A 23,917-nucleotide genomic window follows, 5' to 3' on the forward strand; every position below is an offset into this window, starting at 1 on the left:
GAGAGGTGAGGGAGGGAGAAGTCGATGTAATGAAGTTAAGGGTTCGGTATACTTGTGAGATAGATCGAGGCAATACAATAATAAAGCTTGAAAATAGTTTTATCCTATAACATGGTGTAATTAGCATCATTTGAGTTTTTCTTCTGCGTATGTGTAGAGTTTATTTACAACCTTCTGTGTCTACATGAATTGAATCTGATCGTTGATGACAATTGAAATGTTCACAGTTTTTACCGGAAATGCTAGAGAATCTGCAGGAAAACTTGACACTACCATTTACTGACGAAAAAAATGGAAGTGCAAGCATATGTAGGCATGGTAGTACTGATTCTCTTGGAGTCCTGGTCAACATCATCACACTGTATGAAAGGACTTGGCTATACTAGTTAGGAGAGTACATAGCTTAGCGTCCGAAGCAAATAGTACCTTGCATCCCAAGTATTGAACGGGGCATGTGTCGCTTGTCTCCCGTCTGCTCGTTCAGAATGGTTAGTCAAACAAAAGCAGTGTAATCAACTCAGAGGGGAGGGGGTACCTGCCATTGCCTAAATGGCTAGCGAGATTGCTCCTCTCGGATCATACAATCCACCTCCATGATCACTTCCTTCTTTTCATCAGTTTTAGAAATATTCGTTTTAGGCTCCAACGTCGTTAACCTAATTTAAAGGCAGCACTTAGTCCAGGTCCAGCTGTGTTCATCTTTCAGTTGCTAGTAAGCATGATTCTGTTGATAGGAAAAGATCAGTAAGCTAACACCGAGGTTCATTTTTTTACATAAAAAAGTATTAAAATATTATCGTAATCGCTAGATCAACCAAAGATGCACTAAAACATTCGCCGTCCCAACCTCATAGACATTGGATAACACAACGCGCTTCGTACATATGCAAAATGGTTTTCGGTACCATTATTCACCGAGTGTTGCATAGCAAGCATAGGAGCATGTGCCCATGTTGAATTAGTAAACGTTTAGTCGCCCATGACAGAGTTGTTAACGCTTTACCAAAAGATAAGAGCAACTATCTTGATCGGCAGCCTTACGTACGTCCTCCTATATATGTGCACAACTACTGGAAATGTTTTAACAGTCAACATCTTCTGTTGGACCATGATGATCATTACTATAGTACTTTTACTGTAATCTCAAAAAAATAGTACTTTTACTGTGCCTCCTCTAGGCTAGTAGTACTGCCTAGAGTTATCTCCTCACGAAGTACAATGCATAAATCTTTAAGTAAATATGTTTTGCAGTGCTCAACGGAAGATCGCGGGGAAAACGGAATGAGGAGGAAGAAGAATACCAGAAAGAATTTGGTTGACCAAGGCAGATCGATCGGGTGCAGCGCTAGCTAGCCGATCACGCTGCGGTGCCGGTGCACTACCCGTGCGCGGAATATTTTGCAGGGGTCAACGCCTCCTCACGGTGGGGTGGGTCGCGTAGGGGAGGGAGCTCCGCTTCGTGCCCGGCATGCGTACACGCCCTAGCTTGCATCTTATGCTTGGCATCCACACTACTTGCCGTCTCCGAGCCGGGACAGTAATGATCGATCAACCTTGGGACTTGGGAGCGAGCTCCCCCTCCGATCGATCTACAGAAATCAGGGGGCCTAGGGCTGCTTGCACATGGGTTTGGATCCGGGAGAACAAGCCGCTGGCCCATGATCCGAGGAGCGCGGCGGTGCGATACTCATGATCAACAGCGCAAGATATCTCTCGCCCCCGTTTCCTCCTCGCCCTTGGCTCGCCGGCCGGCCCTGCTGCGGCATCCCAATTGTACTCGATCGCCGTAAACAAACGGTGCGGCCTGAGTTTGCGCGTGCGAGCTTGTGGTCTCTAGCGTCGAGAGTGACATCAACCACATGAAGGAACGGAGCGAGGCATGTATGGTTGTGCGGAACGCTCGCTATCGTTTCAGTAAACAGGAATCTTCAGGGTTATCGTCTGCTGGATGCAGAGACTGTTGATTTCGCCCATATTTCTGTGTTCAATTTTGTATTATGAGGACTATGCATGTATAGAGGCCAAAATTACAAGCTACTAATTGGCACATGGAAGTGATCGCAATGTATACGCCCTTGATTCCTACTCCTAGTTAGGTACGGCCCCTTTTGGTACCTCTGAATCTGGTGCGATTCGTACGTGGACCGATCGACGATCAACAGGCCTGAATGGCGTATACATTCAGAGACCTAAAAATAACGCTACTAGGGGAGGATCGTTGATTCGAAGGGCCGGGCCTGGGTAGCTGATGAGGACTCGTGTTGCAGTCAACTCCTCACCGCGCTGGTTCAACTCCGATCGAGCTCGTCGCCGATGCTACCTCGGCATGAGCAACGGCCAGCGGGCCTCATGCATGTGTTCTCACAATGCCACCCACCCATGCGGCGCTGCTCATCTCCACACGTAAGCGGTGCCTTATCTTCGCAGCAGGCACGCGGCCCTAGCTAGCTAATGGCGCCACGCCACTTGGCGTTATTCTCGCAAGCACCAGGATAGAATAGATATCATCAAGTGTTGACCCAATTCGTGCTCCGCCACATTTCGCTCGTCTTAATGGCCTGCCGCTGCAATTTTTATCGCCTTTTGATCTAGCGACGCCGGTGAAAGGAAACGGAGCGCAGCAACTTGGTTTGGGATGGAATGATTAGGGCTGATGCTGTGGTGCATGGTTTCGAAGCCTTTGACTCGTTTCTTGGTGGGCCTGTCGTTGTTCGTAAGCGTGCCTTTGACTCGGAGAATCCGATTGCTTCAACTGATGACTGTTCATTGCCGACAAGATCGTGTGGCTGATTTTACGCTTCAGACCGCGCATGGGCTAATCGGGAAAACTGGGCTGATTGGGCTCGATTCACAGCCTGCCTCGAGGTCAAAAAAGGCTGAGTGGGCCAACACCGTAACCCAGGTAGGCTTCCCAGGCTCTCGGTTGCGGCACGAGTAGGGCTTCCTGGGCCGTCAAGGCCGAAGGGGCTGCAGCATAGCACGTACTTGGGAGCCCACCAAATCTACGGTGCACGCCCAGTTCGTTCGGCTCGACGATGGCTGCAGCCTGCAGAACAGCAGAAGTCGTCGTCGCTGACGCTGAGCAAGATCGATGATCTCAGGCTTCCATCCAGTTCCTCCCCATCACCGTGATTCCGTGAAGATCTTTTACAAAACGAGAATTCCGGTTAGGCGTCAGTCAGGGCAGTACATACACCACAAGAATCCAAGAATCCCAGTTTACCAAAGTGTTCCAATACAAAAAGAAACACCAACCAAAGAGGCCCTAAAATTACACGACTGAAACTGTGGACGCATTGCCATTAACACTGACGCCTACCGCTACCGGCCATCTCTTGACAGCGACGGACACGGAGCGGTCAGCCTTTCTGCAAGCTGAAACATGCTATCAACCGAGCACGAGGTGCTGCGAGTTCTCCACATGCTCGAACTCGGTGACGGTGAAAGCTAGCGAGGTCAACGCCGCGCGCGTTCCCACACGTACAGGCGCTGAAGAAAAGGCGACTTTCCCGTGCAATTTCCCAAAGGCGGAATCGATACAGGAGCGCTGAAGGATAAAAGGAGCAAGGAATATAAAAAAGTTAAAAAAAAAGGCGAAAAAGTAAGCGACGATGTCGGCGTTCAACGAGCGCTAGGATCGGCCTACGATCCACATGGAAATTTGGAATCGTGTTCTAGCTCTCTGGCCACGCCCACGCGCACCCCCAGAAAATTAAAGGTCAACTCCATCGAACAATCAGTCGGCATCCCCTTCCCTCTGCCAGGTGCTACCTGTTCGTCCCCACAAATTAATTTGGCAGCAGAAATTCGTGAGCGTGGAGGGAGTATGTAATCGGTGGCGACGATTCTTGCTTAGGAATTCAAACAGTTCTTTATCGATCGCTGGGTACGAGTACGAGTTCCCCTCGAGACCTACTCCGGAGTATGATAGTATTTCGTTGACATCAGGCGTACGCGTTACTGGGCCTGATGATCAAGTGCACGAACTGAGGTAACTACATGGGTAACTTCCGAAGATACCATGCTGGTACATGCATGGGTATGTGCAGGTTGCACATGACTGGCACGAGCGTGAGAGAACGTGCGTGCATGGAGTCGCAGCAACCTTTACTTCTGAGCTGAAATAGGAGTGTGGGAGCTCTGTCGAGTTGTCCGAACTGAACTGACGGTCCATGCAGCTGATCTAGCTAGCCCTAGATTTGACAAAACCACGCGTGGAGGAACCCCCGATAGATCGACCTCGTCCCAACGGTGAGCCAAGTTGGCATGAATTTCTGTACTGATGTGCAGGTAAGATTATTAAGGTTAGGTTATCATCAGAGCCAAATAATTGGCACCTACATGCGTGCCTACGTGGTCCAACTAGCTAGATCCAGGTTTCATTTCCAGCTGTTGATCGAGCTAGCTAGCATTGATTATTCCAACCATTTTCGAAGACCGGTTATATTGTTTGTCTCCCTTTTTTTTATTTTCTCTCTGGCGAAAGAAAGACAATTTTGTTAACAGTAGTGGTACGCCTTGTTGCTACTAGTACTATTTTGCTGTAGCCTGTAGGAATATATCCCAAAAGTAAATGAATTGTATATTAAAGCATAAATCCAAATGAAAACCTTCCAACTTCACATCGATAAGATAGATCATATCCTAGCCTTAATTAGATGTAGGAAAGCCAACGAAAGATTCTGAGGTTGGTGGCTTAAAAACCAAGCAATGGCAGGCACAAACAGATCAGATGTTCAGATCGGTCAGGTGAGCGATATTGTAAAACAATTCAGAATCTGGCGGTCAGGAAGGGACACCGCAACCACGCCGGCTACCAGATCCAAGCGCGGCGGGCAGCAGGGCGCGCACATCTCTAGAGCTGGAACATGACAGTGTCTCGGAGATCTGAATAAACAAAGCGTTAACAGAGCAGGGCCAGCGCCGGTTGCAAGGCCTCTGACTTTCTCGGTTTTGTTAATCCCGACGTTGTCCGGGTCAACTTGTCGAGCCTTCACACTCTCGTCCAATAATCCATCTCCATGACAAGGCGTCTTTGCGAAATGACGCCTGGGCTTGTGTTTATTTGGAGGAACCGCCACGGATGTCTGACTTTGCAAGAAGATTGGAACGGGGTCAGCAGATCTCTCTAGTTAACCGCTACAGATGGCACCAGCGATTGTACTTTGTACAGCTACTGCTCGACTACCATTCAAAGGAATGACTCTAGCGTCTAATCATAATGGGGGCAAAACCGGAGTTTTCGTGGGGATGATACCAATAGCTGAAGAGTGTTAATTTGCTAAAAAACATGATGCATAATTATTTTTGAAAAAGAAAATAAAAAATGGAAAACCAAAAGCAACATATGATCATGGTTGCACACAAAGTCTTGTTCAAAACAAGATTAGTATGATCTGCGCAAACGGGTGACATGCATGAAAGAAAAGGAAAAAAATAACACAACATATGTGAACATGCCACGTGTCACCGCACCAACTTGGAAGTTGGAAGCTCTTCTTGAACCTCTGGCTTCAATTCCTCTAAAACAAGTACAATGATCTAAACATCGGTGATTTTCTCCGTAGACTTGTTCATCGAACTAGCTAGACAACAACATCGAGTCAAAACTTCTCATGCACAAAGAAAAGTCAGAATACGAGTTCACTACCTCTGCTAATGTTTCAAACTAGAAAGTCCGAAGAAAGCTAATCTCTTGTATGCTACTATGTTGCTATGGGTGGCTCACCAAAGTCAGCCTTGTCACCATACCAAAACGCACAAGAGCCAACAAGAGCAAAGGACTAGACCTTAATTTGCAACGACCAAAGGGTCTAAACACTAATAGCAGCACCACGGCTCGGAGTCTCTGACCCGACCGCGCGGGGGGGCATGTGATGCGACGCATGTGAACACCACCGGAACGAGACGGAATCCCGAGCACCGCGCCTTTAAACCAACCGACGACAACCGCCCGCGCTCACCGTCCTCCCTCCCGGAGCTCCCCCTCTCCCCGTAGAAGTTTCAATTCAAGTGTCATCTCCCAAGCAAGCGCTCGCCGGCAGCGGCGGTCCACCACCGCCCACGTTCTCAGCACCTTATAAAGCTTCCTTCCGCCTCACACCTGCTCGTCAAACTCAAACCCCCGATCGTTGGACAATGGCGAGCGCGCCCGCCGAGGTGCCGTCCCACTTCCTCTGCCCCATCTCGCTGCAGCTCATGCGCGACCCCGTCACGCTGCCCACCGGCATCTCCTACGACCGCGCCGCCATCTCACGCTGGCTCGCCGCGCCCGCGCCGGCCGGTGGCCGCACCTGCCCCGTCACGCGCGTGCCGCTCCCGCCGCAGCCGCCGCTCACGCCCAACCACACCCTGCGCCGCCTCATCCACGCCTGGCTCGCGTCGCTCTCCCCCGGGGCGGAGGTCGACGAGGACGTGGCGGCGCTGCGGGCGCCCGCGTCCGGCGCCGAGGTGGCCGCGCTCCTGTCCGACGCCGCCGCGGCGCAGGTCGAGGCGCTCAAGAGGCTGCGGGAGCTGGTGGCCGAGTGCGAGGACAACCGCGCGGTGCTCGAGTCCCAGGATGGGGTGTTCGATGCGTTGTCTCGCGTCGTGAGCAGTGGCGATGCGTGCTCGACGGCGCGCGAGGAGGCGGTCGGTGTCCTCGCATCGCTCCGGATCCCGGAGCCGGAGCTGGCCAGCGTCGTGGCCAGGTACAGCAACCTCGGGGAAGCACTCACGGCCGTGCTCCGGTCCTCCAACCTGAAATCGCGCGCGAACGCTGTTCTGCTCGTGAGGTACCTCTCGGAAGCGGCCTGGCCGGCCTGGGTCATCGGGCTGAGCCCGGAGCTTCTCGCCGAGGTGGTCCGCGTGCTCCGCGACCGCATCTCAACACGGGCGACTAAGGCTGCGCTGCAAGCGCTCGCCGCGCTCTGCCCCTACGGCCGAACCCGTGTCAAGATCGTTGGCGCGGGCGCGGTGCCGGCGCTCGTGGACCTCCTGCTCGACGACCCCGAGAGGCGCGTCTGCGAGCTCGCGCTGGCGGCGCTGGACCGGCTGTGCACGTGCGCCGAGGGCCGCGCCGAGCTGGTCGCGCACGCGGCTGGCCTGGCCGTGGTGGGCAAGAAGGTGCTGCGGGTGTCGGATGTCGCCAGCGAGCGGGCGGTGCGCGTGCTGCGGTCCGTGGCGCGGCACGCGGCGACGCCCGCCGTGCTGCAGGAGATGGCGCAGTCCGACGTCGTGGCCAAGCTGTGCGCGGCGCTGCGGTCGGAGCAGTGCGGGTTGAGGACCAAGGAGAAGGCGCACGAGGTGCTCAAGCTGCACGCCAGGACCTGGAGGACCTCGCCCTGCCTGTCTCCAAAATTTTTGGGGCTCTACCCTTCGTGATGATTGGGGAAGGGACGTTTTCCTGTTGATTCATTATTTTTCTTAGTTCCAAGATAGGCATCAGATTGTGCCTGCAGAAGATGAATGCATCTGAGCTGAGCTCTTTTTTTTTTTACCGAGCTAGTGTAGGATGATGTAATCGCCCAATTGGCTATTTGTTCAATTCAGCGCACTCTGATTTTGTGCAAAGATCTTGAGATGGAAAATGTTTCCCATATTCGCTGAACTTAGATTCAGGTACAGATAAATCAAGAAAGGATGGCTGCAAAAGGAAAACGGGGAACCTAAATGATACATTGATACCTGACCATTTCATGTGCGATCCACATGGAAATGATCCACAAACAAGATATGCGCCGAGGTAGGTTTCTCTACTCCCAACATAGCGATTGTTGAGTGGGACGTAGATTCTTGTTGTCCGGCGAGAGTTCATTGTCCGGTCTGATCTTAATAGCTACCCTCAGAGCATAACCTATATGCGATGGCTTCGAATTATTTCATTGCATCGAGTGAATTTTACCGCAACGAACTTTCAGTGCAAACTCGGAGAGTAGAGTGATTTTGGGCTATTTTTTCATATCAAGCCTGGCCCAGTAGAGAGTTGGTCGGAGCTGAGATTAACAAGAAGGCTGACTGGCCCACCTTATTTGTGCCTACATATTAGCCGGCCCACATCCTTCTAGCCCAATTGATTCTGTTGGATGAAAAGTCCAATTTACATCTCACACCTAATATTTGTTTTACTCATGTCTTAATTATTTTGTTCGACTTGAAACTCCTACAAAAGGGCATGTCATTTCACCCAATGTTACAATATTTCTGTTACTGATTTCGAAATGTTCATCATATTTCCAGGGTGAAGCATGTAAGGTGCTCTAAATCTGGGATGGAAATTTAAATCTCAACAGAATCTTGTGATATCATAACATAAAGCAGAGCACATAAATAAGTAAAATTTATTTTCATTTGGGAGGGGAGTCAACTAGTTTTAGAAGTTGAAAAGAAAAGCCCGTTTTAGTAGTATGGGGTTTAAGTGAGGTAAAGAAAAATGGAACAGAAATGAAGTGAATTAGCAGTTTCCTCGTTTTCTAATCGCTCAAGTATGAGTACAAGGTTCATCTCAAAAATACAAACAGAAGTCTGAGTGGAAGTGAACATGACAGAGATATCTAATTATGCTGAAAAAGGAAACAGAGAGACCGATCGAGATCATAGCCTGCCGAGCAAAGCTGAAAGATAATGTGGCACAATTGGTTCAGTTATGTACTTATGTGCAGTGTTGCATCCTGCTGTAGTGCTGTGGTGAGTAGCATGTGGAGAAATGGATGCGCATCATCCATGACACAATCAGACAGAGACTGATTGTTTGGTTCTATTTCTATATGCTCACTGCTGACCTACTTGGCCAGCAAATGAGGAGAGTTCACACTGATGAGTGAGGACGTCCTCAAACTGAACTCTTCAGTCTTCATATCTGCACGAATGCGACTGTACGCCTAGACACCAATAAAAGCAGGGCAACCATCTCCCCGAATCTCCTGAAAAAAACCTCTGCCTTCCATTGCAAAAGCCTCACGGATGGACGCCAGCGGCGGGAGCATGCACGTTCTGATGCTGCCATGGCTGGCCTTCGGCCACATCCTCCCCTTCACCGAGCTCGCCAAGCGCATCGCTCGTCAGGGCCACCGCGTCACTCTGCTCTCGACGCCGAGAAACACCCGACGGCTCATCCGCATTCCTCCGGACCTGGCCGACCTTGTCAGCGTCGTGGACGTAAAGCTGCCGCGCGTGGAGCGCCTGCCGGAGGACGCCGAGGCGAGCATCGACCTACCGTCCGACGACCTCCGCCCGTACCTCCGCCGGGCCTACGACGCCGCCTTCGCCGAGGAGCTTTCGGACATCCTGCAGGACGCGGGACCGGGGAGGCCGGACTGGGTCCTCATCGACTACGCCGCGTACTGGGCGCCCGCGGCCGCGGCGAGGCACGGCGTGCCGTGCGCGTGCCTGAGCCTGTTCGGCATCGCGGCGCTCAGCGTCTTCGGCCCCCCGGACGCGCTCATGGGCCGCGGCAAGTACGTCAGGACGAAGCCAGAGCACCTCGGGGGGGGTCCCCGACTACGTGCCGTTCCCCACCGCCGTCGCGTACCGCGGCTTCGAGGCGCGCCGTTTTTCAATCCGGCCTTTGTCGCGGACGGCTCCGGCGTGTCGGAAGCCTACCGGTTCGGCAAGTGCATCCAAGGGAGCCAGCTCGTGGGCATCAGGAGCAGCGCCGAGTTCGAGCCGGAGTGGCTGCAGGTGCTCGGCGACCTCTACCAGAAGCCGGTGATCCCGGTCGGGCTGTTCCCTTCGCCGCCCACACAAGACGTCGGCGGCCACGAGGCAACGTTGCAATGGCTGGATAGGCAGGCGCCGGGCTCCGTCGTGTACGCGGCCTTCGGCAGCGAGGCTAAGCTGACAAGCGCACAGCTGCAGACAATAGCGCTCGGCCTCGAGGCTTCCGGCTTGCCGTTCCTCTGGGCATTCAGGCCGCCGGTCGATGCCGACGAAGTCACGGCTGGGTTACCGGAAGGCTTCGAAGAGCCGGTCAACGGCCGTGGACTCGTCTGCCGCGGTGTGAGAACCGCCCAATTTAACACCATTTTAGACGAGTCGCCGGTCGTTATAATTAAGAGGAGAGCTAACACGCGCTCGCGCTTCGGCGTGCCACGTGTCAACCCACATCTAAATCGCGACGACCAACACGACGTTCACCCAAAATGAGGCTAAATCCGGTAGTCCCGGTATGTGCTCCACCATATGCCCAAGATCATGCATATACACATACCGTTCACAATCTAGTATTTCGCCATTGTACCACAAAGAGCAATTTTAAGCAGCAAGTTCAAATTGAAAGTAAGGTTCAACACGAGTTACAAGCCTTGGGCTCACAATTCAAAATAAAAGGGACATAGATCATGAAGTTTAGTGTGACAAGATAATTTCCCAAAAGACGAGTACGCAGCGGAAAAATAAAACGCGCAACGAGACGGAGTCTTGCTCAAGGACGCCGTCGACACCACAAGGACCTACTCCTCGCCCGCACCGGGATCGGCGGGGTAGAAGTGGCCAAAAACAAATTCCGGCTCACCTGCAACTTAGTTAAGAAATATAGCAACATGAGTACAAAGGTACTCGCAAGACTTACGCGAATAAATAAACAAGGAGTATGCAAATGAGGGCTCACAAGAAAGTTTTAGGGTTAAGTTGTTAGCCTAAGCATGAACTTTCTAACCAAACCTATTCTAGCATTCTAGCATTTTAATTATCTTGCCCAACCCACCATAAAGTTTTAGTTAAACATTGACCAACCATAAGAGGTGACATAAGCATCATAAACCACGTGCGACCAAGATCGATACAACTACGAAGAATTCGTCGAAACTTGAGCTTGCTCATAACCGAGAGCGCGGCAATTCGAATTGATTCATTAACCTTGCAAGGGTGTACAACTTTACCCACACGACACAAGGACCATGCGACTCGCCCAACCGATCACGTTGGGTGAGGGGGTACTCGCATCAACCATTCCCGACGAGTTATAACCGTTGAACATCACGCCTAACTTGCGCGGAGAGTAACCTAGGTCCACCGGGGACACCCCTAAGCCTCTCTACAAAGCCCCACGGCCACGCATCTAGGACCGTGCATCAACGATTAGAACTAGAGGGTATTCGGCTTATCCACCCCATGAATGGATATGCGGTAGTACGATAAGTGCTCAATTTCCAAGGTCATCCACGGACGGTCCTTAATTGGTTCGAGCGGACTAAGCCTCCGAGACTCCTTTCTCTAGGCCCTACCTTCCGCCCGAACCCAAAACCACACTTCCAACTAGACGATCCGACCCAACATTCCGACACCGGACAACACGTTTAGGATAACACAAAGTGGGTGAAACAAGTGATCCTATTCCAAATTTTTTTCCTACAAGATATCTTCCAACCCTAGACACGACTAAGCATTTAGTTAAATGAGTTGCAAGTGACTACGTGTGCCAAGGGCATGGATAAACAAATCAAGAGCGGGTATTGCATGAAAATAGGGATAACAATGCAATAGATAAATAATTAACATAAGCATAGATACCCAAGTGAAATAACTAAGTTTAAGCAAGTTAAATAGGTCAAGGAATCATGCTTAGCTGCTTGCCTTGGTTCTCTTCTTGCTCAACCACACACTCGGCTCCCGGCTCGGTCTCAACGAACTCGGTGGGCTCAACGGGTGCGTCCTCCGGCGTCTCGGTCACTAGAATGCATGAATGAGATGTGTGCATTAGAATGATGCCGATGACATGAAATGAGATGGCATGATATGGATTGGAAATGAAATAACACTCAACACAAGGAGGCACGCAAACAACGTACATGAAGCTCGATCACTCAATTAAATTCTAAGCCCGACGGCGAACTTGCTCATGCAACAAAATAGCAAGAAATAAACATGATTTAATTTCTGCACCCAGAGGACCTCAAAATAAACTCACGAGAGTTGAGTTTGCATCAAAAACATATTTGTAGAATTACTTATGATATTTACAATTTTCAGCAGCTAAACTCAAGATAAATTTTACAAGCCATGCAAAACATTTTCAAAAATCCTAATAAAATTACCAGGGGTACAAGACATGATAACAAGGATAACAGAAGTGGTTTTACCATTTTATCAATTTTCTATCAAAAGATATTCATTTTATAAGATTGCAGGCAGCAAAACTAAAAACACATTAAAAACCTATCAAACAGTACTGGAACAATTACACAACTAGCACTATGAGAAAAAGCACTTTACAGGGAATATAACAAACTTTAGTTTGACATTTTTAGAGCTCCACAAAATAAGATTAATGATTAACTTGGTTTAACAAGAATAAATTACAACTTAAAATACAGGACTCTAACATGCATGAACTTAATTTATCTAAGCAGATCTGTTACAGAGGATTCAAACAAAACAAATTTCACCATTTTTGGAGATCCACAACAATTTCTACGCAAATAACAATATTACGCATGAAATGATAACGAAACGGGGTGGCCAGCGCTAGATCCACCCGGATCTAGCGCCCCTGGGCGCCGACAGGCGGGCCCAGGCGGCCAGCGCGCGGCCCAGGCGAAGTCAAGGCCAGGGGGGCGGCCTTGACTCGCCACGGCGCGGCCGGGGCGCGCCCACGGCGCAGCCCGCGCGCGAACGCGCGCGCGCGGCGCGACGCGGCGGCGGCCGGCAAGCGGAGGAGCGGCGGGGGGGGGGGGGGGGGCGAACGGGGGCGGGACGACGCGCGCGCCAGCCGCGCGGCAAGGCGGCGAGGCTCACCCGCGGCACGGGCGAGCGGAACGGAGCGGCGGGCGGCGGCGCGACGGAGCACGGCGGCGGCGGAAGGAGGCGGTCGCGGGGGAGGGTGCTGCGGGCGACGGGGAAGGCGGCGGGCGGCCGGAACCGAGCGAGGAGGGTGAGGGGGTGGTGCGGGCGCGGCCAATCGAGCGGAGGCGAAGCGCCGGCGGCGGATTGCGGCGGCGGGTGGCGGAGGGGAGAGGAAAAGGGGCGTTCGGGTTTGGCCGGGGGAAGGGGAAACGCGCGGTTTGAATGGGGAACGGGGAGAGGAAAACGAAGCGGCGGCGCGGGGGAGGAGAAAGGGCGCGGCGCGCGGGACACGAGGGGGCGGCGGCGGCCACGCTGGACAAGCCAGCGGCCGCCGGCGTGCCGCGCCGCGCGGGCGCCCAACGGGCGGGCGCAGAGGCGCGGGCGGCGCGGAGGGGGTGGCTGACGCGCGGGCCCCCGCGCGCGGGAGAGAGAGGAGGCCGACAGGTGGGGCCGGAAGGAGGGAAAAAGGAAAAGGCAACGGTTCAACTTGCAAATTCAAAAACGTGCACTTCCCGGGATCCAAAAATCACCAAATTTTTACTGAAGCTATATTAAATCATCAAGAACACAATGCAACAACAAGATCATAAAAATCTAATATGGATTGCTCACAAAAAATCAAACAACATTGCAGTTTTCAGATTTTTCCAAGAATTTTATGGCTCGGGTTAGGCATTCAAAAATTGCACAAAAATATCTAAAAATCATCATTTGAAATCTAGTATTTGAATAAATTATTTGGGGGCACAGTCACATAGCAAAATTTAAACTTACTTCACAACTTGCACATAATTCACACAAGAAAATGGATGAGCATTATGTAATTAAGTGCATATGATGCCCCATAATGCTTGGATGATGCTCATGATGATGTTGCTTAATTTTTTTAATCTCGTGCTTTTAAATTTTGGGTCGTGACACGCGGTTGGGTGCCTCAGGCCAGGTTCTTGGCTCATGGATCGATCGGGGCGTTCTTGACCCACGCCGGCTGGGGCTCCATCACCGAAGGTCTCGCCCGCGGCGTCAGGCTGGTGCTCCTACCGCTGATGTTCGATCAGGGCCTCAACGCGAGGCTTCTGGTGGAGAAGAAGGTAGGCGTCGAGGTGGCGCGAGACGAGGAGGACGGCTCTTTCGCGCCCAAAGACATTGCCGCTGCCTTGAGGAGGGTCGTGGTGGAGGACGAAGGCGAGGTGTTTGGGGATAAGGTGAAAGAGCTCGCCGTGGTGTTTGGAAATGATGAGGTTAATAATCGGTGCGTGCGAGATTTCCTCAGGTGCCTGTCGGAATACAGCAGACTGCTACAAGGGTAGTTCCATTTGAGGGTTGATAATGGCAAAATTTTGATAGGACCTTTTCGAAGGTTCATTACGGCAAATTCAACATGATCGGCAAAAATCTATAGCCACAATGGTGCATTTTCATTTGAATGAAGATGATTCAAAATTTAAATGGAAAAATAGCCGTGAATATTCGAACATGCTAAACAAATGGTTCTAACTTTTAACTACTTCACTTCTCTATTAATACATGATTCCGGCATAACGATCGTATCAATTTTTTTAACTACTTCATTTCACTACATCTAAAGATCACCACGATGAACAAGTATAACGAACAAGGTCATTACTGAAACGGTCTTAATTTTTGTCTTTAATTTTTCTTCCAAATATTTAGACAGAATATACACCATATTAAAAGCAATTTGAAATATGATTATAGTAATACGACTTTTGTATACTGGAAATACAATTCGGCTAATTGTTAGTCAAACCTATGAAATACATGTAACTTGTCACTGTGGAGCATTTGGATCGCACACCCCGTTCAATATTAGTTTTTTTTCAGAAAGGAAGTTCAAGATTAGATGACCAAACTCAAGATTGTGTCTTTTCGAGCGGTCCGATGATCGTGGCCGGTCCATTAGTAAATTGGGCCCAGTGCTAATGCGTTTTGCGATCTAACAATATTGAGGTCAATATAAAGTCCTACTGTCCAAAAATAGCGGCTAAGTAATCCTAAGTATGTTTCGCAAAAAGTAATCCTAAGTATTGACACACACATATGAGTTACGTAAACCGGTAAAAGGAACATTTTTTCGCACTCGAATAATTTTGTTTTCAATTAAAGCTATAGCTCTTTTCATATATAAAAATACTGTTTTTTAGTGAAAATAGTTTTATTTTAGACCTCAAACATTGTTTTGCTCAATAAAAAAAATTTAGCTCCACTTTTTAAAATATTTTTTAATCATCTAGATATACTCAAAAGTGTCTTGATTTAGAGCTCTTGCTGTAAGAGATACTATGTATTTTTCTTATCCTATGTATTTTTGCGCAAAGCCCGGATTGAGAGCCCCCGTTGAATGCCCCCGTCAACACCAATCATTCCTGTCCCAGCCTTCCCCGCCGCCAATCTTCCACTACCGTAGCCGCCACCCTCCCCACACTACTGGATCATGTCGGCCGGGATAAAATGGGCCTGCAGCCGTGAGCATGCTAGGCAATTTTATTTCCTCTCTTAGAAAAATTGCAGTGACATTGCCAGCTTAGCCAGCCAGCAAAGCTGCCAGGTGCTGAAAGGTGGTACTCCTCGTTTGTTTATTTGCAAATTGCAACGTACATCCATCCACGTGTGGTGTTATTCGTCAGCTGTGACATGAATTGGATCCGCGGAATCCATGACCCAGCCACATTGATCGATTGGTGCTAGAATATTTTTATATGATCACTGCTTGCCTATTTGACCACTCCTCCCTCGAGTCAAAAATCTCTGCTCTTCATTGCCAAACTCAAAATCCTGACACGGATGGCGGACGCCGGCGGCGGCAGCGGCAGCATGCACGTTCTGATGCTGCCATGGCTGGCCTTCGGCCACATCCTCCCCTTCACGGAGCTGGCCAAGCGCATAGCGCGGCAGGGCCACCGAGTCACCCTCCTCTCGACGCCGAGAAACACGCGGCGGCTCATCCGCATCCCCCCGGACCTCGCCGGCCTCGTCCGCGTGGTCGACGTCCGCCTGCCGCGCGTGGAGCGCCTGCCGGAGGGCGCCGAGGCGAGCATCGACCTCCCGTCCGACGACCTCCGCCCGTACCTGCGCGTGGCCTACGACGACGCCTTCTCCCACACGCTCTCAGGCATCCTGCAGGAGCCGCCGGGGCCGGGGAGGCCGGACTGGGTCCTCATCGACTACGCGGCGTACTGGGCGCCCGCGGCTGCGGCGCGCCACGGCGTGCCGTGCGCGTTCCTGAGCCTGTTCGGCGCCGCAGCGCTCGGCTTCTACGGGCCCCCGGAGGCGCTCATGGGGCGCGGCGAGCACGCCAGGACGAAGCTGGAGGACCTCACCGTGGTCCCCGGCTACGTGCCGTTCACGACCACCGTCGCGTACCGCCGCTTCGAGGCGCGCGAGATATTCGAGCCAGGCTTGGTGCCCGACGACTCCGGCGTGTCGGAGGGCTACCGGTTCGGCGTGTCCATCCGAGAGAGCCAGCTCGTGGGCATCAGGAGCAGCGCCGAGTTCGAGCCGGAGTGGCTGCGGGTGCTCGGCGAGCTCTACCAGAAGCCGGTGATCCCGGTCGGGCTGTTCCCTCCGCCACCGACACAAGAGGTCGCCGGCCACGAGGGAACGTTGCAGTGGCTGGATAGACAGGCGCCGCGCTCCGTTGTGTACGCGGCCTTCGGCAGCGAGGCCAAGCTGACAAGCGCGCAGCTCCAAACCATCGCGCTCGGCTTGGAGGATTCCGGCCTGCCGTTCCTCTGGGCGTTCAGGCCGCTGGCCGATGACGAAACCGGAGAAGCCACGGCTGGGTTGCCGGAAGGCTTCGAGGAGCGGGTCAACAGCCGGGGACTCGTCTGCCGCGGCTGGGTGCCACAGGCCAGGCTCTTGGCCCATGGATCGGTCGGAGGGTTTCTGACCCACGCCGGCTGGAACTCCATCACCGAAGGCCTCGCGCGTGGCGTCAGGCTGGTGTTGCTGCCGCTGATGTTCGATCAGGGCCTCAACTCCAGGCTTCTCGTGGAGAAGAAGATCGGCGTCGAGGTCGAGCGGGACGAGGACGACGGCTTGTTCGCGCCCAAAGACATTGCGGCTGCTCTGAGGAGGGTCATTGTGGAGGACGAAGGCGAGGAGTTCGGGACTAAGGTTAAGGAACTCTCCGAGGTGTTTGGAAATGATGAGATGAATGATCAGTGCGTTCGAGAATTTCTCAGGTGCCTGTCGGAGTACGGCACAGCAAGCAGCAACAGGGATAGTTCCATTTCAGGTCTGTAAGGTCGTGTACCATTTGTTCAGAAAAAGGGCAAGGAAAAAGGAAAGCCTATGGTGCCATTTCAAGTAATCAGGAGTGATATAGCAGTGCATTATTTCAAATAAAGACAGAAAAACTATGTGGAAATCGGGAAATACCGTACTGGAGAAGGAAGCATCTTTCGTTTTCCACGAGAAGGTAGGCTGTCTTTTGTCTGATAATTTCTGAAGCGCTCGTCATCACACGCCAATAAATCTTGCTTTCCTGATGAGAACGAAAACACTATGATTGTGTCATTGTCTAAATGAAGTTTCTTTGCCAATAACTTAAGGTAAATAAACTGCAACGGCATGTCTCAGGAATCCTGCTAAGGTGATATTCTATCTTTGCCTTTAGAAGCATTTAATAAGCAAGGAATTGATGGCATCCTTGTACTCTTTACTTATGATCACAACTGTTTTTCCTTGGAAACAGGTTGAAGCGGCCTCGAAATATTCCACAGTAGATTCACTTAAACAAGAGTTCTATTTTGTTCCCGCTGATTACAAGGTCAGTTTATTGGCAACGTATCCGCTGCAAACCTAAAAAATGTGCAAACCGTGGAAACTAGCAACGAGAACCGTCGGATCTTGATCCTATGGCTGCGGTCACTTTCCGAAGCAAATTTGCGAAAACACGCCCGCCTCCGAAATATTATTTCGTTTGCAGTCCTCCGACTCAGCTCCCTCTCCTGCGCCCTCAATCTCCTCCCCCTCCTGCACCCTACGCCCTCCCGCGCCACCGTCCGGCCGCCGCGCTCCGTCCGCTCCGCCTCCTGCGCCCTACGCCCTCCCGCGCCACCGTCCGGCCGCCGCCCTCCGTCCGCTCCGCCTCCTTCGCCCTACGCCCTCCCGCGCCACCATCCGCTCCGCCGCCCTCCGTCCGTGCGGGTCCTCGTCGACCCGCGGCGCCGTCCGTCCTCCGTCCGCGGCTGACCCGCGGCGCGCCTCCGTCTGCCGCCGGCCGACCCGCGGCGCGCCTCCGTCCGCCGCCGGACCACGCCGCCCCTCCGTCTGCCATCGTCGAGCATGCTGACCTCGCGCTGTCCGGTCCGCCCGGTTCATGGCCGCCGCGTGCCTCCCACTCAGTCCGGCCGGCCGATTCGTCGGTGGAGATCCAGGGCGGTGGGTGGCTAATGGACTACGGCCTCGTGGAGGAGGAGATCCAGGGCTGGTGGACTACGGCGGGTTGCTGGTGGACGACCCGGCCATCTCCAGGTCAGCCTCCTTCCCTCGTGGTTCCTTGTTATAGTACTTAAATTCACAGCACTCCTACTTCATTACGCCGTTCTACCGTAGCAAATGTTTTTGCATTTTACAATCAGTAAAACAAAGTGCGTTACCCGAGTTTATAGATAGATAGCAAAATCACTAAATAATTTCTGATTTGTTTCTTATTTTGAAGAAAACTGACCATGCCTGCCTTGCTACTGATTGTTGCTCGAACTGAAATGGGGGCCTATGCAGTTTGTATTACCTGTGCCAAAAAATCATTAGCTTGTTTCTGTGCCAAAAAATTGTATTGGAAGGTGATTCGCAGGGCTGCAATCATATGTAGGCAGGTAAATTCAGAAGTCCATACAGGGAATCAGTTTACCCATTGTCCCATAATATTGCTAGGCCCATGTAAGTTGCGTACAATATTTCTCTCTATATGGACATGCAACTGTGATGATATAATCTATAATTTTTAACAGGGTGTTGTGATCATTGTCTACTTCATAGCACATCAAGTTCCATTTTTAACATAGTTTTAAATCTGTTTCAGAACTGCCTGTACAAGTCAGTAACCAAGAACCAAACCAACACAAGCAAGCGACACCTGATAGTCGGTTTCAGTTTGTTCTCTCTGGTTTCAATGAAGCGAAACAAGTGCTGGGTGCTGATTCAAGTGCTTATTTGATCCCGGAAGAAGCGAAACAAGTGTTGGAGTAGTTTCAATGAAGCGAAACTGGTGCAGAAGTTGTCTCAGTTTTTTGTAAACACTTTAGGAGTAGTTTCAGTTTGTTGTAAATATTTTGTAAACAGTTTGGAAACTTTAATATTGGTGGTGCCAAATTGTAAACTGAAAGTGCAAATATTTGGAATGTTCAAATATTACTTGTTTCAAATATGACTCTAATGCAGTACATGTTTGGATCACTCCTTTTACATCACAAAATATGACTCTCATCCAGAATATAGCATGACTACCGTGATTTATTTGGACAATTGCGTGCATCATGATGTCCTGTTTGCTTGCAACTGCTGCACATGCGAGTAGTCTTACCAGCCTTCATCTCCTTGCTTTTCTTGATTCTTTTGCATCTCCCCTTTGCCTTTAGATCATTAGGTGGATGTATGTTAACTTCATTAGGAATCTTTGTACCAACAAAAGACTCAAATTCATCTTGCTTAGAAGTGGCAACGGAAGGAATCATGGTTAGGAGAGTTGCTTCTAAATTCGATAAACTGGAATTTATAAAATCTATTCCTTCATTTGAGTGCTTGGCCTTCTGGATAAGATCTTCAAACTTGTTGCGTGCATCTGAAATTTTCTTTCTCATTGCTACCTCTTGTGGATCATTAGGTGCATCTTCCAGTAGGTTACCTCCATCATCAAAGTGTACAGCCCTGCCAAAAGAAAAAAGAAAAATTGGAGACCAACACAAGACGTTTTCCCCATCTTTTCGGAATATACAAGACAAACCTTTTACAACATTTCTCCAATCTTTTCAGAATATAATACTCTGGTAATTGAAGCTGTTTCTCGGCTCTAAGAACTTGTATAATATGCCGGCACGGGATGCCATGGGACTCAAACAATTTGCATGAGCACCTACCAATCATATTGGACTTGTTGAAATGCACCAATCTCTCCTTTCCAGATTGGCTGCCAATGGTCACTTGCTTGATGTCGCCATGTTCAACTATTCCTTGAATAAAACAAACATCTCTGGAAAGGACTATTTGTCGTTGAAATTTATTAAAAATCTCATGTGTATATATGATGCTACATTGTTTCTCCATGACCCATGGTGTCATCAGCTTAGGAGAAGTATGTAAGCTTTTGTGGTCACATTTCAACTCCTCTTGACGCTGGCACTCCAAAGCTGTGTCAAACCTCAACCAAAATTCAACAAAGGACAATTTTCGGTGAATGAAACGATTGAAAAATGGGTTTGCACTCTCTGATCGTGATGTAGTCCTAAGGATCCCTGCAAGAGGTACATCCATAAAGTATGCCGGAATCCATGATTCGCGGATGAGAAATCTAGTGGTGAACCATTGGTTACCCAGTAACTCAAATTCAGTAATCATAGCCAACCACTGCGACTCGAATTCCTGTACAGTTTCGGACTCCCATACAACTGAATGCAGTCTAGGCCAAAAAGTTGGATCCTCCCTTAAAGATGGACTGACATTCTCAGGCACCTTGTCCAAGATATGCCACATACAGAGCCTATGAATTGTTTCTGGCATAATCTCGCTAATAGCAGCTTTCATACTTGCACATTCATCAGTTACAATCAAACGAGGTGCTGCTCCACCCATGGCTTCAAGAAAAGACTTAAAGCACCATACAAATGACTCAATCTTCTCATTAGAGATGAATGCAGCTCCTAAGAAAACACTCTGCAAGTGATGGTTGAATCCGGTAAATGGCACAAATTTCATGTTATACTGGTTTGTAGCATATGTTGCATCAACTGAAACGGCATCACCAAAAATACTATAATTTTTTTTGCTTATAGCATCAGCCCAAAAAACACGCATTAGCCTTCCTTGTTCATCCACCTCGAACTTATAAAAAAAAGCTGAATTCACTTCTTTCTTTCGCTCAAGTTGAGCCACAAACATCTGAGCATCTGCATCCTTGATTTTTGACCTGAGGTCACGGTAATAGTTTTGAAGATCCCTTAGTATGCAACCAACATTTTGAAAACCCCCATCACTAACATGAAGTAATCTATATGCAAAGGATGTGCCAATGCTAGCTTTATGACAATTGAATAAAGTATTCTTTGCCCTCTCGGAAACATGACGGTTTGATCTAAGTAAATGCCGATGAGGGGGTGATACAAGACCATGGGTGTGCTGCTCGACCATCTTAGCAATTGTAAACTTTTTGTCTTTTCCAAGACTAACATAAATATGTGCGTCACAACCACACCTTTTTTGACTCACTTTATGAGTCCTCTTTCTCTTTTTTCTCCGAGGAATCAATAACTTTTTCATCTTTCGGTACATGGTATCCTTCTCTTGCACAATAATAATACTTGCCTACTATCTCCGAATCCTTCTTCTTATGCTGCCCAACACGAACTGAGAAACCAGCATCATATGCATAGTCCTTGTAAAACTTCTCCACATCGGCAAGATTATCAAATATCATCCCCACTGCTGGCCTCAAATTTTCCTCAACATCCGGAACAAATGATGTACCCTACAAGGTTTAAAAAAAGTTGAAAACAGATGTTACAACTAAACGAATGACATGAGGTATGAAAAGCGAGATTCGTGTATTGCGTGCTTACAATAACATTGGAAGATGATTTGATCGGAGTTGCCGCAACAGCGCCCTGAACAAAAGCTCCATCCGATGGGCCACTGAGATCCACACCACTTGGAGCTGACACTCCCGTGAGGGCGCTATCCCCCTCCACAATGGCTACCAACGCTTGGGCGACCATGAACTAACTAGACTCGTAAAACAATTAAACCTGCGAATTTAATACAAAATTAATGACTACGTATTAAAATTTCCTTTACTGAATGCACAACGAGATCAAAATCAAATGAGTAGTCAAGCTGTATCGATATTGAATCTTCATAGAAATTAAAGATGCAAAAATATAACAACGCAATGCGAAAAATTAAAGATGCCCCTGCCCCTCTTAAAACCGTTCACAGCAGCCCAACGAAGCAGCGCGTACGTTCTTCAACCTCAGCTGCGCGCTCGGGTCGACGAGGGCGTTGCGGGTCGGTCGTCGCGGCTCAGCCGCGGGCGGAGGGCGGTGCGGGCCTGCCGGTGCTGGCGCGGAGGACGGAGGGCGGAGGGCGGCGCGGGCGGAGGACGGATGGCTCAATTTTTTTTTTATCATGGACTATCGTGAATAATATGATTACTTATTTTGCAATCTGACACTTTGTGATCTTTGTGTGTTTCAAAGTAGTGTCTTATTTTTTGTTCCTGTCTTGACAATTGTTGTATTATTTTCGGCGTAGATTTCCAATGTAGAATTTATTTTGGATTTATCGTGGTTAAGCCTGTATTCTACTATTTTGATAAGACAAACCTGTATCTCAACTTGCATTGTAGTGATCTGCAATTTGATCTGAGCTCTTTGTCTAAAACCATTACTTTTTGAATTATTGGTTGTTGATTCATTCTGTGCCTAGTTATAGCACTTTCCCTTGGCAGCCTAAAGAAAACCAATTATGCAAGAGGCTCCACCATTTGGGAGTTTTTCTCTATATTGTTTTCATCATCACAGCACAGTACTTCTTTCCATCATTTGTCTCTGATCTACCTTTCGTTATGTGAACTTTAGGATTGTTATCTTCTTCATGTTCTGATCGAGAGGCGAGAGAGAGCATGATCATGATCTTTGTGCGCACTTGTGAATCTACTAGGCTCCTTGCTCTCATGCTAAGGAATCTTTGGTTTGAAAGCTATGTCTATCAGTGGCCAAATGAGTCAGGTTTTCTTTCTTTGACTTAAACGTCACACCGAGAAAGTTATATGATTATTTCATTCAGTTGGCTAATCCTCTGTGAGGTGAAGCACCTTGTTTATTTCTTCCCTTGCTCTTGAATGATTTTTTTGTTTATTTTTCTTTATCAGGTTCAAAGCGAAAGATTGCAATATCCTTATTTTTACTGACGTGGCAAGTTGTGGTCTTGACATTCAAGGAGTCGATATGGTCATCAATTATGATATTCCAATGAATTCTAAGGTCTCATCTGTTTGTTGCAGTACTTGAATTGTCATTGAACAGCTTACAATGTTTACATTTGGATCGGCTGTGGTCTTAATTCTTTTGCTGTGCCTCGTAGGATTATGTTCATCGGGTGGGTAGGACTGCACGTGCCAGGAGATCAGGATATGCTGTATCTTTGGTCAATCAATATGAAGCCCAATGGTTTGTGCTGATTGAGCAGCTACTTGGTAATAGCAGTTTTCCTTCTTGCCCATTTTCTTTTGGACGATTTGCATGCATAACCTGAAGTCTTGTCTTTCCAAATCCTGGCTCTCAATGTCTATGTTTTGCAGGCAAGAAAATTGACCAGTGTAAGGTGGACACAGATGAAATCATGATACTTAAAGAGCACGTATCTGATGCAAAGAGAATTGCTCTAACGGTATGTCCTACTTCAACGCCAATATCGTTTGTGTGTGATTTTTCTGCCATTCTTTCTTTTAGCAAATCTGTGCAAAAGGATGGCTACCTGGCTCCTACCGTTGTGGTACAGTCATGTCTCTTCACTTATATGACAACTTGTTCACAGAATTGCCATTGTGTATCCTTGTAGAAAATGAAGGATTCCGGTGGCCACAAGAAGCGGAGAAAGGTGGGAGATGATGACGATGAGGTAGAAGACCATGCTCATTCTAAAAGATCGAAATCCTTCAAGAAATCTAACAGATGATGAAAGCTCTGGAGTTTGGCCTGCTGTGTTGGAATCCTGTGTACAGCTCCTCGGGTGTCAGTCCATTTTGTGTACCTTGTGGTTCAGTGCCAACCCTTTGGATTCGCTTTGATTCACCTGCTATTTAGGTCGAGCTAAGGTCTGCTATTTATGTAAGCTAAGGATGCCCGGTCTTGGTTGACAGAAAGTCGCCCAATTTTGTCATCATAAACCATGTTATTCAAGGAAATCACTTATATTTAAA

At 49.3% G+C, this 23,917-nt stretch overlaps 2 protein-coding genes and 2 pseudogenes across 2 annotated transcripts; all 4 read left to right on the plus strand.

Moving 5' to 3' along the window:
• Positions 1-5,810: 5,810 nt before the first annotated feature.
• On the plus strand, positions 5,811-7,389 carry LOC112895000 (E3 ubiquitin-protein ligase PUB23-like). The gene has a single exon (XM_025962858.1). The coding sequence runs from the start codon at positions 6,139-6,141 to the stop codon at positions 7,360-7,362; it is 1,224 nt and encodes a 407-aa protein (XP_025818643.1). The 5' UTR covers positions 5,811-6,138; the 3' UTR covers positions 7,363-7,389.
• Positions 7,390-8,892: 1,503 nt separating this feature from the next.
• Positions 8,893-14,167, plus strand: LOC112894424 (annotated as a pseudogene).
• Positions 14,168-15,366: 1,199 nt separating this feature from the next.
• LOC112894647 (UDP-glycosyltransferase 91C1-like) lies at positions 15,367-17,088 on the plus strand. Its single transcript, XM_025962416.1, has one exon. The coding sequence runs from the start codon at positions 15,565-15,567 to the stop codon at positions 17,023-17,025; it is 1,461 nt and encodes a 486-aa protein (XP_025818201.1). The 5' UTR covers positions 15,367-15,564; the 3' UTR covers positions 17,026-17,088.
• Positions 17,089-17,356: 268 nt separating this feature from the next.
• On the plus strand, positions 17,357-23,917 carry LOC112894648 (annotated as a pseudogene).

Source organism: Panicum hallii, chromosome 5, assembly GCF_002211085.1.
Source record: "Panicum hallii strain FIL2 chromosome 5, PHallii_v3.1, whole genome shotgun sequence".
Taxonomy (NCBI): Eukaryota; Viridiplantae; Streptophyta; class Magnoliopsida; order Poales; family Poaceae; genus Panicum; species Panicum hallii.

Excerpts from the sequence above, each read along its gene's own strand:
- LOC112894647 (XM_025962416.1), top strand. The coding sequence starts at position 15,565 with ATGGCGGACGCCGGCGGCGGCAGCGGCAGCATGCACGTTCTGATGCTG.
- LOC112895000 (XM_025962858.1), top strand. The coding sequence starts at position 6,139 with ATGGCGAGCGCGCCCGCCGAGGTGCCGTCCCACTTCCTCTGCCCCATC.